General features: G+C 47.9%; 1 protein-coding gene across 1 annotated transcript in view; it reads left to right on the forward strand.

Annotated features, from left to right (window-relative positions):
* Positions 1-16674, forward strand: part of LOC147699077 (sodium/potassium-transporting ATPase subunit alpha-1-like) — a 3282495-nt gene that overhangs the window by 541240 nt on the left and 2724581 nt on the right. Inside the window, exon 6 of the mRNA XM_086936300.1 lies at positions 2655-2762. Within this exon, the coding sequence (XP_086792426.1) occupies positions 2655-2762 (108 nt within the window). The remainder of the gene's footprint in view (positions 1-2654; positions 2763-16674) is intronic.

A 16674-nucleotide genomic window follows, 5' to 3' on the forward strand; every position in this document is an offset into this window, starting at 1 on the left:
CCATGACTGCTTAAGAGACACAGCCGGCTGGCTACATTTGAATTCCTTGCAATTCAATTCCTCTAAGACCGAGGTCTTGTTCTGTCCCGGGAGCCGAATCCCTCGCCTATTTCCTGCGGAGTTCTGGCCCCCGGAAAACCCAGAAAAACCACAACCGGTTACCAGTGTCCGCAATCTGGGTGTTATGCTAAACAACAATCTCAGCTTGGAAGCTAAACCAGTCTCCACCTGCTCGGCCCTTCTGCGTTCTTTACGTTAAATCATGCCACTACTCCCCGCCCAGGCCCGAGCACTGATAGTCAGGTGCACTATTCTTAGTCGCCTAGACTACTGTAATACTCTCCTGCTCGAGTCCCCAGCTGTACTATTGGACAGACTCCAAAGAGTCCAGTCGGCGGCGGCCAAGTTGGCCCTTGGTTGGACCAGGAGATCCTCGGCCACAGCAGCCTTAGCCGAGCTACACTGGCTCCCTCTGAAGCAACGAATAGCTTTTAAGGCTCTCTGCCTGGTCTTTAAGGCACTACACGGATCGGGCCCCAGATCCCTACAAAAAATGTTTTCCTGGTATATCCCCACCAGAACTCTACGATCCACCACAGCCTGCCTTGTGACGGTACCCAGATTTAACAAGGTAAGGACCGGGGGAAGATCTTTCAGAGTGGCTGCTGCTAAGCTTTGGAACAGTCTGCCCGTCGACATTCGTCAAATTCCTCAGCTCCTGCCTTTCAGAAAGCGAATTAAAACGTGGCTCTTCCCCTAATTCCTCGTCACGTTTTATTCCCCTAACTGTCTCCCATTGCTTCCTGTTTAGGAGTAAGCTCTCAGCGCCAGGATACCTGCCAGGTGACAGATGCGCTCTACAAGTGTTTTAAATAAAAATAAATAGATAGAAGGAAGGGAACCTATTGTTTGATGTAATAACTGATTGTCCCGGGTTCGGGTTTTTGGACAGCCCCTGTGGTTGTTAATGAAAGTCAGGTCTACAGCACCCCGCTTTTGGTAGCCCAGGGGATACGCGGGAGTTTGTTGTAATCGTTCGCCATTCTACTACCTACTGGTACAAGCGCTGTCCCTACCCCGGGCATCAGCTCGGAAGGAACGCACCATCTGAACTCCATTATACGGTTATACTTGGGGGGGACCTGAACTTATGATCTTGTCACTCTCAGTCTTGTCTTTACAATAAAGGTTGACTGATTAAGTTGCTCAGTTGATAGCTGAAACGAAATATCCCAGGGGCATACCTTAGTGACAGTGAGCAAGAGGAAGGCTGTAGAGGTTGTGGCGGGAAAGAAGAAGCTGGCAAAACTCTTTAAGCCAGTTAAGTCAGCAGCTGATAGCTGCACATTAGCAGCAGTCAACGACTTAATTGAAGAGGTGGAAACAATCTTAGCTGGTGATAGGGACTTACCATCTAATGGCACTAAAAAGATATCCTCATATTATAACAAACAGATTAAGCCAAATATTGCTAGACTCCCACTGACACATCAGGGACAGTAGTGCCTAGCCCAGTAAGACAGTCAAACTATGAGGCTCCAACAGTAATCTGCTCTAACAGATATTCATTGCTAGAAACTCGGCAAGAGGAAGATCAGGTAATACAAACATGTGATGTTCCCCATGAGACCCAGCTGAAAGCTAGTAGTAGGGAAGTTGAGACCCAGACTGAGAGCACAGAAATGTACGCACTTATGGTAGCCCTACATCAATGATTAGCTATTATACAAGATGAGATAAAAGCCCTTAAGGAAATAGATGGGAACCATTTACCTCTAATTACTCCACCCCCAAGTGTCTCGAATGTCTCGATGTTCCTATATGCCATCAATATCTATGTATTTGTAAATAGCGGGAGTGTAAAAAAAATCGGGGGAATTGTTTTTCTCCGACGACTTGCATTAATTCTTTGGATATTTTAGGCGGGGACAGGTTAATTTAAGCCATACTGGGTTTAAAAAAGATGTGGAGTCTCTTGCTGAATAAGGTTTGTTGGCATATATGTGTCTCTGAGGCACACATGGATGCCAAGAGCCCTTTGTTGACAACTACCCTTCCTGTGCCACAGCTCAGTGTGACCTAGGCAACCTCAAGGGTGGTCCTGTGGCCTCTAAGGAGGCATGAGTCCCGTTGCCTAAATAACACAGAGATGTTTAAATTAAGCCTCCAGCGGGCCATGCAGGGACAGGAAGGGGTATCAGCCTGGCCTTGCGCACACAGCCTCAGCTGCCATCCAGGTAGATGGAGCCCCATCCCAGGCAGACGTTTTGTATTTTTTCGCCCGGCCCAGTGAGCACTGCTCTTTTTCACACAAATATGTGCAGCGATGTCAGAAGCAGCAGGTCCCAAGGCAGGGCGAGAGCCATTCTTTTCCACCAATGGTGGATTTCTGGCTTCACTGGGAATCCTACCTATAATTATGTCATGCATTGAAGATTTTTTTGCACAGTAATTTAGTTCTGAGTGCACATTTGGTCGCGTCTTCTGACTTCCTACCTCTCAAAGGGGCTGCAGAGTGGGATCTGGGAGCCTATGTTTCAATGCTAAAAATAAAATACAAAACATGTAAGATGTAACATTATGCTTAATGTTTACATTTCTTATCTTTTAATTTTATCAGCATATTTATTTTTGAGTGTTTTGTTTCACTGCAGGCTGGACAAGACAAATATGAGCCTGCTGCCATGTTGGAAAATGACCTCACCACAATGGAGGCAGTAAAGGAGCGAGACATGGACGAGATGAATAAGGAAGTTTCAAAGGTAAGGTGTTATGCAGCAGTCAACTGGTGTCATCATGGTTGTGTGTTACACACAGGTGGTGCCATGGAACACCCTCAAGCCCCAAGGTTCTCCTAAGATGGCCACCACCTTCGATCGCTCCAAGGTTCCCCTATGACGGCTGCCACCACCTCCTCAGACCCCTCCAAGGTTCTCCTGAGATGGCCACCACCTCCTCAGACCCCTTCAAGATTCTCTTAGATGGCCTCCACCCCTCCTCAAATCCCTGCAAAAGCAGGATTGGTCCCGGGGGCACAGCACACAAACCTGTCAAAATCTTGACTCACAAAGGAAGGTGAAGCCAGTTCTTTAAGAGGGTGCCCATTAAGGTGAATGGAGAATGACAACTTTTTTTGAACCCTCATGTAGAGTTGAATAGTGGGAGACCCAATAAAATCTATGCTGGCATTTTTTTTTCAGGCAGATGAATAGAGATAATTAAAGAGTGGCACCCCCCAAATGTTAATGAGCTGACAGGTATGATGGACCAGTAGACCTGGTGTTCACAAGTCTGAAGACTAACTCAGGCCCAGTGCTATCAGCCTTGGGGTAGCCTGCAAAAAAAATCCAGGTTCAGCCTGTAATCAATCTTTCTCCAGTATTGGGGTGTCTTTCATAGATTCATATGCCTGAATCATTCCCCGTCGTCGGAGTGGGAGTCCCACGGTATATAAAAAAGCAATAAATCTGCCCATAACAACCAAAAACCTTGGTAACAAGAAACCAGGAAGTAAAGTAGCCCAAAGCTACCAAGAAAAAAGTTCCACATATATGACTATCATAGTCATTATACATAGTCCAAACTGCAGCCAATCAGGCGACATCACCCACCTGAATGTTCTCCTCAGAGGCTCAGTCTCTCAGATTTTCTACCACACATCGTGTGAAGGGAGTCTCCCTGAGCTCTGCTCAGTTCTTCTAAAGTTTCTTCAGGATTTCTTACTTTTAGGAAGTTTTCCTCTAAGAAATCATTATTCAGGCCTTGTGAATCTTGTGGTAAGCTCCGGCTTTTCTCAGAAGATCCCCACAAGATATGCATCTACTGCCTGTATCCGGATCATCAAGTGAAGGACTGCAAGATATGCAGGACCTTCCCTCAAAAGACCCTCAGGGATATTGAGGGCTGCTTACTTCTGTGGCTACAGAAGTTTAAGGACCTGGACAATCCAGTTTCTGAGGTAGGTAGTATTGCCTATGGGGCATCTGTGGCCTCTAGGAAGAGAGCTGCTGAGGAGGTTTTATCTTCTCCTGGGGCCAAGGTTGTGAAGAAACAGCAAACTTCTAAATGGTCCGAGAGGCCTTCCACTTCTAAGACTACTCCTCCTGTCAAGAGCAAACCTTTGCCTTCCACGCCCCCGAGAAGATCGGTCAAGATTTTGCCTCCAAAACCAACTTCTGAGAAAATTCTTCCTCAGAAGAAGACCCTGTTGTCGATGACCCCTTCGTCAACGAAGATTTCCGTCGATGCAACTTCCACATCGACTGTAACTTTTTCATCACCTAAACCTGAAATGATCATGTCGTCTGCGTCATCCCCGTCGACGCTGGTCTACGTCTCGGTAAAACCTATATAGTTGACAAAAGAAGCTGCATCTACTCCTATCGTCGGCGTGCCGTCGACGACCGAGACCAAAAAGATCTTGTCGACGATGGCTTCATCGATGACGACCTCGTCGACGGCCTCTCCATCGTCGTCGACAACCTCCTCATCGTCGACGAGAACTACATCGTCGATGACCAAATCGTCGACGGAGACCACGTCATCGACGAAGCCCTCCTCGTTGTCGAAGGCAATTATATGGACGACCACGCCTTTGTCGACGTTATCAACTACAGGAGTTATTCCTTCGTCGACGACTCTTCCGTTGACGCAAAAATTGTATACTTCTAAGGAAATACAAGTTTGGTCACCTTCTACAGCTTTATCGTCTACGCCGTCTACGACGAAGCCTTCTTTGCTACAGAGATGTGGTTCTGTGATTGAACCCTTATCTCCATTGCCTCTTTCTCCACATAAGGTACGTCTACAGGTTCCTGACAAATTGCTGGACTCAGAGGACAGTGAGGAAGATTATGATGTGGATGATAGGTTTGGAACAGCTACAAGTCCTTCAGAACTATTTAGTAAGTACCAAGAAGAAGATCAGGATGATCAACCTTCGCCTGAACATGTGGCATCACCTGCTGCTAATATCCCAACAACTCAAATGCCTATAGCCTTATTAACCAATCTTCAGCATATGCTGGACGATTATTACCGTCGTTTCCCGCCATCTGAATCAGCGGACTCCGTGCCTCCTCCACCAGTGGCGCAGGCTTCCACATCAGAATTCAGGTCTCCTAGACCTCCTTCACCAGTGATTTCTCATCATTCTGCAGAAGCACACTCTTCAGATGATGAAGAGAGAGAGGAAGGTGAGGTAGATGACAGATCTCTGTTGTCGGAGTGGGATGAATATCAAATCCGGACACCTTCTCCTTCACCTCCGGTTCCTGCCTTTTCACCTCCAGTGAACATTGGAGGCTTTCACCTTCTTATGGAGAGAGCAACCCATCGTTTCCTTATCCCTATGGAAACTAAGAAAGAGGAATGCTTCCTCCATGACTTTAAAGACCAGCCAAGGAGACAGGTGCGGGCGATTCCCATTATAGACTTTATAAGGAAAGAGGGATTAAAGGTGATGTTGAATCCTGCATCTATTCCTCCAGTCTTTCCACGTCTGGACAAAAAATATAAAGCGCCTGACAAGTCTCCAGCATGCCTTATAGGAAATCCAAAGGCGGATTCCCTGATCGTGCAGGTTGCCAAAAGACAGGCTAGGAATCCATCATCCCCGATCACAGTCCCACCTGACAGAGACGGCAGGCGACTGGACTCGATTGAGAAGCGAGTCTCTACGATGGCAGCGACAACGGTCCTTGCGGCCAATTCTCTAGCCATTCTGGGTCGGTACGACCGAAAAATGTGGTCAGATATCTCACCGTACATAGACATGCTTCCGGAGCCTTCAAAATCCGAAGCTCTGAAGATACTGCAAGAGGGAGAACTGATCTCGGCAGAAATTATCGACTCTGCAGTGGATGTGGCTTCCACTGGTTTCAGGCAGCTGGCGGGCTGGCGGGGGGGCTGCTGTCCTACGTCGACAAGGCTGGTTAAAGGCTACTTCGTTTTGCCAAGAGGTGCAAGCTAAGATTCTGGACATGCCCTTCGATCGGGAGGCTTTGTTTGCCCCACATGTAGAAGAAGCCTTGCAAACCATTAAAAAGGACACAGAAACAGCCAGATCTCTTGGCACCTTGCAGTTTCGGAAGCCGCCCTTTCGGGGTGCGAGAGGACGTGGATCGTCCTCTAATCGAAGAAGCTATAGTCAGCAATCTTCCTACAGATCTTATCAAGGGAATCAGCGCTACCAATTGCAACGTTACCAATCATATGGCCAGCGCAACACATCCTATACTCAGAATAAGAAGAAACCTTCCTACAATTCCAATAAGAGGCAATGAGTATCATTACCTGCCACCCCTAGTGCCGCAGCCCCATGTAAAAGTTGGAGGAAGAATCTCAAATGTTATTCAAACTGGTCCTCAATAACATCGGACAGATGGGTCCTAGACATCGTAGCCAGGGGCCATGCTCTAGACGTCGAAAAGTTTCCTCCAAATGTCCCTCCAAAGGGCCCTCCTCCAGCTCATCTCAAGGAGTTGTTTTCCCAGATAAATTTGATGTTGCAAAAAGGAGCGAGCGAAAAAGTCCCTCGAGGGCAGAGAGGAACAGGATTCTATTCACGATTCTTTCTGATAAAGAAGAAATCCGGAGAATGGCGTCCAATTCTAGACCTTCGTTCCCTCAACAAGTATCTGAAGAAACTCATTTCAAATGTTATCGCTTCAGGAAATATGTCATCTTCTGTCAGCAAGGGATCACATGGCCACCCTGGACCTTCAAGATGCGTACTTCCACGTTCCCATTTTGCCCGGTCACAGAAAGTTCCTGCGGCAGGGATTTTCAGTTCAAGGTCCTTCCCTTTGGACTAAGATCGGCACTCAGGGTGTTTAAGACGGTCCTAGCTCCAGTAGCAGCGCACCTCCGGGTGGAGGGGATTCAAATATTTCCTTACCTGGACGATTGTCTTATCAAGGCGAATTCTTTCTCAGACACAAACATCCATGTCCAAAGATGTCTGTTTCTTACAATCGCTGGGTCTTTCTATCAACCTCGACAAGTCACAAAGGCAAACGTTGTTAGGAGCAACCTTGGACACACAACTAGTTCAAGCTTTCGTATTGGACGAAATGCAAAAGAGAATTCAAGACAAGGCTCCCATGTTACTATCAAGAAGGCCAGTTTCAGTCTGACAGTTCAAGTCCTTTCTAGGAATGGTCTCTTCTTGCATCTCGTTGATATCAAATTGCCGCCTCAGAATGAGGCCCCTTCAAGAGGAATTCATCCTGCAATGTTTACAAGTCTCAGGTTCATTCGAAGATCTCATTCAAATCGCTCCTCGGATGCGGGAGGCTTTTCTCTGGTGGGATCAAGAAAGAACTCTAAAGAAGGCCTGTGCATTCCTTCAAGAGACGCCGAATTACACTATCACCAAAGACTTATCCCTCGTGGGTTGGGGAGCACATCTTCGAAGGCTGAAGGTCAGCGGGAAATGGAGCCCTCAACAAAGGACATGGCACATCAATCTGCTGGAACTAAGAGCCATCTTCTTAGCCCTCAAGTCCTTTCGTACAATCATTCTAGGGGCCACAGTATTGGTTCGCACGGACAATACTACAATTATGCATTACTTAAACAGGGAGGAACGAGGTCGGTTCTTCTGTCTCAGGAAGCCAAAGAAATCTGGGCTTGGGCGATACGACACAGGATCAATCTCTTGGCAGTTCACGTGCCGGGAGTTTCAAATGTTCTGGCGGACACCCTCAGAAGGTCAACGGTGTCCACCCACCAATGGGAACTGCATCAGCCGACGGTGGATCGAATTTTCCAGCAGTGGGGTCATCCCGATCTGGAACTCTTTGCGACCAAGAAGAACAGCAAATGCCTATTCTTTGCAAGCTGGCTTCCCTACAAGGACTCTCAGGGTAATGCGTTTTCGCTCAACTGGTCTCAAACATATGCTTATGCCTTTCCTACGATACCGTTGGTTCCCAGAGTTCTCAGGAAGATGAAGAAAGAACCTTGTTGCGTAATTCTCATTGCTCCCAGATGGCGTCGCCAATTCTGGTTCACCGAACTTCTTCTCCTGTCAGAGTGCGATCCAATTCAGTTTCGACCAGTACCGAATCTCCTGTCCATTCAGAATGGTCAAATTTGCCATCCGGGTCCTGCTTCTCTGAAATTAGCTGCTTAGCGCCGGAGCACCTTGAATTCGCTCACCTAAATATTCCTGCGGATTGTAAGGAGATACTGGCTAACGCGCGAGCACCTGCTACAATAAAGACATAGGGCCCGATTCACAGAATGAACTTACTACTTTTGGCATTCACAGAATGCACTTACTACTTTTGGTATTCACAGAATGAACTTACTCATTTCGGTATTCACAGAAGTTAGGACTACTAACTTTAGGACTCCTAAATGCCTTCTGTGAATACCGAAAGTCTTAAAATTAGGATTTTTCTCAATTTAGTAGTAGTAAAGTTAGGACTCCTAACTTTAGGATGCCTAAATGCCTTCTGTGAATACCGAAAGTCTTAAAATTAGGATTTTACTCTATTTAGTAGTAGTAAAGTTAGGACTACTAACTTTACTACTACTAAATTGAGAAAAATCATGACTGAAAATGCTTGATATAAGCAGATAGTGTTACAAATAGCGTCTCCCAAGCATTATTGGGGTACTGCTATCTACTCTGATTCAGGCATGTGAATCTATGATAGACACCCCAATACTGGAGAAGAACCACAGAATACAGGTAAGTAACTATTGTTCTTACTGGAGCTCACCAGTTATAGTGAACACCCCTTGAATTCTCTGGAGGCAGATAGTTCTTCTTGGAATTATGCAGCTGCATAGTAAATTATTTTTTATCTCTAATGGCTATTCCTCTAACCACTAGTAAATTATTTTTTATCTCTAATGGCTACTCCTCTAACCACTAAACATCTACGTAAGAACCAAGACTGGGGTTGCTTGCTCTTAAGAACCCTCTCTGTGGTCTGTGAATATATTCTTCCCAGACTGACCTCCCCCAACAGCGAAGAACATCCTCATATCCGCTTGTGCTATGAACATACATCAAGGCATGTAAAGGATCCAGTACCCTGACCACATTATACATGAACCCATATTTATGTATAGAGATCCCTCAGGTACTGCTGTCCATATGTATATTTACCCTCTATAAAGATGATTAGGCCAGCTACGATTCATCGATTTGCCCATCCTCAATGAATCCATGTCTTTGTTTGCTTCCTGAGATGATCCTGGCCACTTAAATATAGCAAGTACATGCACTCTCTTTCACATATGTATTCCTTACTGCCTTACAAGACGCTCCAACTAAGTTGTCAGGATGCTACCAGTCAATGACACATTTAGCGTTATACAGAAACCGTAAAAAAAAAATGAGCCAGCATGTCTTGAAAGCCTTCATATGATTTAGGTTGCTGTAGGAGGCTGGCTTAGTATATGGTGCTCACTCATGTAAGTGTAGTACCCTGCACTGATCTAGACACCCAGAATGGTGATTTCAGTGGTCTTAGACAACCTTAGAAAGCTCTTTAAGAGGTAGCTGTGGAGAGCAGCCTTCAGGCTTAGTCCAGAAGAAGTGTAAAGCAGCTTGTTTTACCAGAACCTAATCTTATGGTGCAGGTTAAGTGAAAAAGAACCACACAGTGTAGTTATAAAAATATGTACTTATTATTAACACACACTAATACATTGCAATATCGCCTACCCAGAGATATAACCACAATACTTAGAAAATAGAACACGTAATTAGCACATTTACAAAGTTGTCTCCCAGAGAGAATAAACCATATACTAGAATAGTGGAATGCGAACCACGACTTAAGTCAAGACTGGACCCAGAAAACGTAGAGTATCTAGGAACTCCACAGAGGCCGTGTGCAGTGAGTGAACACGACCGCATACTCAATGTAAGGCCATGGGTTTGTCGCGGTAGCAGTTTTAAAGAAGAAGGATCCGTCCCAGTGACCCTGGAAAAAAGGCTGTGGAAGATGGATACCCCAGGAACCAGGATACCTACACCATGGAAGCCGGGTGCATAGGTGGGAAGTGACATCGGAAACGCAGTAGACCACAATGAAGGACTTCAGAAAAGATGCCGCTGGTGAAGAAGATGAAAGTGTCCAGTGGAACCCAACAGTGGATTCAAGATAAGAGGTACCTGCAAGCAGAGGGGTCACTCAGGAGTGACAAGGAGGCATGGAAGAGGAATGCCCACAGATATCGAGGATGCAGTAGAGAAGACGGTGTCCTTGAAGTTGCAGCTGTACGGACCAGGCAAAACTGAGGAAAACTAGGAGCCATTGACAAGCTGTTCAATGTCAGATTTCAAGAACCAAGGGTTTAGTGTCTGGCAGGAGCACCATCAAGCCTTGGCAGCAGCAACCAACGTAGTCGTCGAAAGTGGTGCAGTGCCGGGAACAGCAAGGTCCAATTGACTCACCACGAGCAGGTAAGTCAGAGCAGGCCCGAGCAAGCAGGGGAGCCCACTGGAGCCAAAGAAGACCCTCTAGAGGACCCACCAGCCCGAGGCACTGGAGTCGCAAGAGTACCTCATGCAGCACACCAAAGGACGAAGGCCCACGGTGCAAAGGTGCTGTGCAGGCGAAGACGTTGGCTGTAGGAGACTCTTGAGGCTGGAGCTTCTTGGAGCCTGAAGATCTCTGGAGGAGAGATTCAACAAGCCTTGGCAATGGCAAGTCGACACGGTGCATATGGGTACTGCTCCAGCAGTTCCAAAGAGGGATACTGGCTTCAAACTTGCTATTAAGACAGGGCAGGGCTCCAGAGAGTTGCAGAACCACCACCTATGTTGCTGAACCTTTCAGAGTCCGTAGGAGCTCAGAAACAGCAGACCGGTCAGCTTTGTTGCGGTGCCTTCAAATGCAGGGGAGTGACTCCTTTACTCCAAAGGAGATTCCTTTGGGTGTCTTAGATGTCCACAGGCCTTGTGAAGAACCTCTATGGAGCACAGGCATAGGCGTTACAGAAGACTTGCAGGATGACGAAACCAGGAGCAGCAGGAGCCTCCCCAATTGCAGTTTTGGTTCCCAAAGCTAACTCCAGCGAACTCCAGAGTGCCCAGACAGTTGAAGTTGAAGTGGTTTCACATCTGAATCTTATCCCACGTCAAATCTAGGGACCCACTCACAGGTAAGCCTTTAAGTACCCTAAGGAAGGGGTTGGGACGATTCAGGGGTCCCTCCCACAGGAGAGGCTGGACAGTGGGGAGATACTCCAAATTGCTTTGTCCAGGTTCTTGCCAGAGCGGGAGCTAATGGCTCCCTGAACTGGTTTCAAATGGATTACGCAAGTAGGGTATCAAATGTGCCCTTCTCAAATCAGTCTAATGGCGCTTGCAAGCACCCCTACCCTGTCCCAATACACTAAGTCCTGGCTGGGAGGTGGTGACACCTCCCTGTGACAGAAAACCTATTGTCCTGCCTTCCCCTGCTCGAGCTTGAGGGCAGAATTGTGTCTCTAGTAGGCAGCAGTCATAGTTTGCTCTCCGGTCTTAGAAGACTGGTACTGGGAGCACTGAGGGCCTCCTGAAAGAGCTTTACAGTGCAGGGAATCATACCTCCCACACCATTTATGGTGTGGAAGGTATGATTCCAACATGTTTGATACCAAACACAATATGGTTTGTTACAGCCAGTTTAGAGATAGCCATCACGTAATGACGCATGGCCATTCTATGTATCGTAATGGCTGATGCACTTACAACCCGGTAGAATGGACTCCGAAGGTTGTAGGGGTGTCCTTCTCATGCAGGGGCACCCTCACACCAATAGCCAAGCACCCTGCCTGGAGGATTAAAAGACCTACCTTAGGGGTGACTTATAGGTTTTAAGTGCAGTGACCTTAGATATAAGAAAACTTATATTTGTGGTAAGTGGTGCTAGCACCAGCTTACACCGGCTGCACTGGCAGCCCTGTAGTAATAATTTGAGTGGTCTCCCATGGGTGGCATAATACCTTCTTCAGCCCATGGGGGATCCCTGGTGTAGCTATGCCTTGGGTACATTAGTACCACATACCAGGATCCTATAAGGGTACACCAGTAGCCAATCTGGAGGGTACTTAAGTTGCCCCAGTATTAGAACTTTCATAGATTCCCATGCTTTTGTATCATTCCCAGTCGGAATGGGAGTCTCAATAACCAAACATAACATAGCAGTAGGTAAAAAAGAGAAAGAAAAGGCCTAGGCCTCATTCCCTTTTGTAGCATATCCGCCTCTTTTTGTAAAAGAGACCAAACTAATCATCAGCCAATCAGAAGAGCCTCACCCCATAGAACCCTTCTGAAGGAACCTCAGAGCCTCAGATTTTCTACCGCACGTTGTGCTTAGGGAGTCTCCTTTGAGCTCTGCTCAATCTGAACTCTTCAAGTGTTTTCTTCAGGATTTCTCTTCAGAATTGTTGGCTGTCCCTTCCAGGATTCCCGAAAAGGAGAAGAAGGCCCTTTTCAAGCCATGCTCCACCTGTGGCAAGAAAAGATTGTTTGTTGAGGATAGGCATAAAGATTGTATATATTGCCTCTATCCTGATCATAAGGCTGTAGACTGCAAGATCTGCCGCACCTTTTCTACCAAGACCCTCCGGGACCGTGAGGGTAGGCTTCTTACCTGGCTCCAGAAGTTGAAGTCCAGAAAGGACACCGTCTCCAGTGACAGTGAAGACTCTTCTTCAGCCTCATCTACAAGAAGGTCAGTCAAAAGGGGTAGGGTTTCCCCTTCTCCTTCTGTGGAGTGTCCATCTAAGGCATCAAAAAAGACCCCCAGAGAGTCTGAGAGTCAAGGTCCAGTCGAAACTCCTCACCACGGTGAAAAGGAGAGGGAGGGACCATCTACACCTTCTTCTGGGACAAAAACTGCTCCAGTCTTTAAGAAACCATCTTCTCAGTCTTCTGAGAAGTCTGACAAGAGTTCCAAGTCGTCGATGGCGCAGCTGAAGGCTTCGTCGACGAAGGCGTTGAAGCCCAAATCTAAAGTAGTGCCATTGACGGGCTCGTCGACAGTACGATCGACGTTGACGGGATCGTCATCGTCGAGGGGGTCGTCGACGACAGTGACAGCGACGTCGACGAGGATGTCGATGACGGCATCGACGGCGGCAGCGACTACAAAGGTTTCGTCGACGGCGGTGATGACGACAGTATCGTCGTCGAGTGCTTCGACGACAACAACTTTGACGACGACGGCAGCAGGAGCGTCGACGGTCTACGCCGCCCATCTCGACGACGGCAGCATTACCAGGAACAACTCTATCATCAACGGGATCGTCGACGATACTGTCGGCGACAGAAAGAATTACTATTTCCATGAGACGGATTACACCTGACATGACGTCCCCGAGAAGGGTTACCCCCTTGCCTCCTGCTCTGCTGTTAGAAGAGGATGATGACGACTCAGATGAGGAGGATCAGGACTCGTATGGTTATGCACACAGTCCTTCCCAGCTTCTAGTGAAATGTCAGGAGACGGATTCTGATGGAGAGTACCTACAGGAATATGGGTATCAACATTCTGCTCAGCCACAGGACTATACGAGGCAAGAGATGGTGTCTGTACCATCTTCGCTCTTGCAAGATCTCCACAACATGCTGCAGGATTATAAATCCAGATGTACACAGCCTGCTGCTATTCCGACTACGCAAGCCCTGCCGGTCCCTACGACCCCTGCACTGGTTTCTCCAGAGTTGCCGGCTCAGGTGATATCTCAGCCGCAAACACTGGTTCCACAGGTACCTTCTGTGAGAAGTTGGCCTGATATGCAGTGCTCACTGTTCTAGTGATCACTATGTATCATACCAAACGACCCTTATTGATGATTGGTTGTAAGTCAACCTTATAGACCAGCTATCCTAGTAGCATGGACAAGAGCAGTCTTTAGGCTAAACTCTAGAGGGCGTGTTAAGCCAGCTGTTATACCATCACATATACCCCTTGAACACCAAGTGAAAGGACACCACACAAGTTGTTATGAAAATAAAAGGATATTTATTTATAACACAACAACCCTGGACTCTTTATGAGGACAGGGTGCTAAGCACAATACAAAATTCTTAAAGAAATACTGAAAGTCGCACAGTTTACACAAATGCTCGAGGGGCACGAAAAACCATATACTACAAAAGTGGAATGCGAAATACTAGCAGGTAAGTAACTGGATCCAGAGGCTTTAGGATCGCTAGGACTACATGTAGGAAGGTACCTCCTGACTATGGTTGCCCCCAACTTTTTGCCCTGTGTTTTAGCTGGTTTTTGACATAGTCGACCTGGGACCCTGCCAATCAGGACCCCAGGCCTACTGCTCTCTCTGTAAAATGGATTCCATGTACCTTAGGTACATTTCCAATTGGTACTAGGCCACCTTATCAGACCCTGTCACTCAGGGCATAGGTGTACCCAGGGCCTACCAGGGGCTGAAGCATGTATTATGCCACCCCTGGATGGCCATCTAAATCTGACACAACTGGCTGCACGACAGCTGGGGCAAGCTGGTGTACTCACCCTTTGCTTTAGAGATAGTATACCTATATCTAACCCTAGAAATGGACACACAGATTCCTATCAGTCACTCCTATGGCAGGCCTTGACAATCCTGAAGGCAGAGTGCTTGGAATCGTGTGAAATGGTGCTCTGGCATGAGCTGAGCCCGTTTGCAGCTTGCGGAACCAAGTCCTAATAGCTGTTCCATGATAACGCATACCATATACTCTTAAGTGCATTATAATCCTCGCGGTTAAATGCTATCTTTGGTATGGCTTTATCGAAACATGTCGAGTAAGGTGTCATACGAATTGGAATACTAACCCCTCGCAATTCTGGCGACGGGGTTAGCATTCTACCCTTCTAGAGGGACACGACATGTATGTAACTGTGAACCCCGGTTAAAGTTAAACGAAGCCTCAGCTCCACAAAATGGATGCTGCCACCACAGACACGAGTCTGAACTCCTGCTGCTGGGAGTCCTTCCAGCGAGGAGAGCCTGGACAAAGGGTTTCCTGTCAGGGGCGGTGCTAGCACCATCCCAGACGGGGTTTTGTGTATCCTGGGTAGGCAGGGCTTTACAGGAAGGTGACTGCTGAGTGGCACCCCGGTGCTCACTACGCATAGGCCGGCCAGAACCAGTTCCAGGGGCACACCAGCCCCTGGCCTGGGGAAAGTCCGGCATGGGAGAGGGGTGTAACCACCCCCCTCCTAGTCCCACCCATAGGCAGGACCTAGTCACCGGGTCAGCCCCTTTTCCTAGTATAAAGTTAGGAGCGGGCCCCCTTCCAAATTGGATCATCTTTGGAATCAAGACACAACTTTCTGCGAAAGGACTTCAAGATTTCTTCTTCAAGATTCTCCCTTGTAACTAAGGAGTAGTCACCCTGCATCCGCAGGCACCATCTTCAGAACACTGCGGTCTGCTGCAAGTCCTTCCTCCGGAATCCGACTGCCCAGCTCGACGAGAACCGGCTTCCCTGGCACCTCTCACCTCTACAGCAAAGCTGAGAACCGTGAGTGCGACGAGACCTCGAGGGACCGGCCATCTTCAAGACTGCACGACTTCTTTCCAGCACGACCGCCGAGGGATCCTCTGGTGAGTGCTTTGGGGTCCGAGAAGCCCCGACCCTGAGCAGCTCCAGCACCGAAGTTCAGCCTCCCAGCATCTCCACGATCTGCGTGGGGCCCTTCTGCTTTTTGCTGCTCACCGCGTTGTTTGGCTACTAGCCCGCTGGCTTGTGGCCTTCTTAACGACGCCCAACGACATCACTGCTGCTGGTCTGGTTGCTCCAGAATGGCCCTTGCTCCCTTCCGAAAGAGGAGCACCCCGGACCCTCCTGGTCCACTCAAGACGCCATTTTAGGTCCACCGCGTGGGCTTGAATTAGCCAAGGCTTTGTTGCCCAATCCTGGGTCCAGCGACGCCGACAGCTTCATCCATCGTGGGACAGCTCGCTCCTCCATCCTGGTCGCCGACAACGCCTCCTGGTCCGTGAGATCTGCAGAGCCCAGCGTCGCCCACTCACCTAGTCGAGGTGACTACCATCCGGTGCCCTCCTGGTGCCACCTGACTACTGGCTAGTAGTCACGAACATGGTCCCCTCTGCTTTCAGGTATCGTCCATCTTCAAGATCCAGGCTTGGATCACTTCGAACTCTCTTCACTGGTCGCCTGCCAGCATCTTTCTTCCAGGCTCCTGGTCCGTCTACGAGGATTCCCGACGTCTTTTGAGACCTATGCAGCTGCAGCCCCTGGGCTAGGTAACTTCGGCATTTCGGTGCCCCAGCATAGCCTCACTATCCAAGGGTCAGAATCCACTTTCGTTTTCCTCCTACCAGGTCGGGTTCGCCCGAGAACACTAACTTTGTGAAATCTAGCTACCATAGACTTTGTCCCGCATCACGCGTGAGAGTGCACACTCTGCACCCGAGTCCCCTGGGCCTCCTAGAAGTAATCTGAAGATTCTATAGTCAAGACCTAGCGATTCCAAAGCCTATTAGTACTGTACTTACCTGCTAGTAATTTCGCATTCCACTTTCAGAGTATATGGTTTTCCGTGCCCCTCGGGCATTTGTATATACTGTGCTAACTTAAGTATTTTCGTAAGAGTTTTGTTTTGTGCTTAGTACCCTGTCCTCATAAAGAGTACAGGTCTGTTGTGATTCTAATAAATACATTGTTTATTTTCATAACACTTGTGT

Source organism: Lissotriton vulgaris, chromosome 8 (genome assembly GCF_964263255.1).
Source record: "Lissotriton vulgaris chromosome 8, aLisVul1.2, whole genome shotgun sequence".
Classification (NCBI taxonomy): Eukaryota; Metazoa; Chordata; class Amphibia; order Caudata; family Salamandridae; genus Lissotriton; species Lissotriton vulgaris.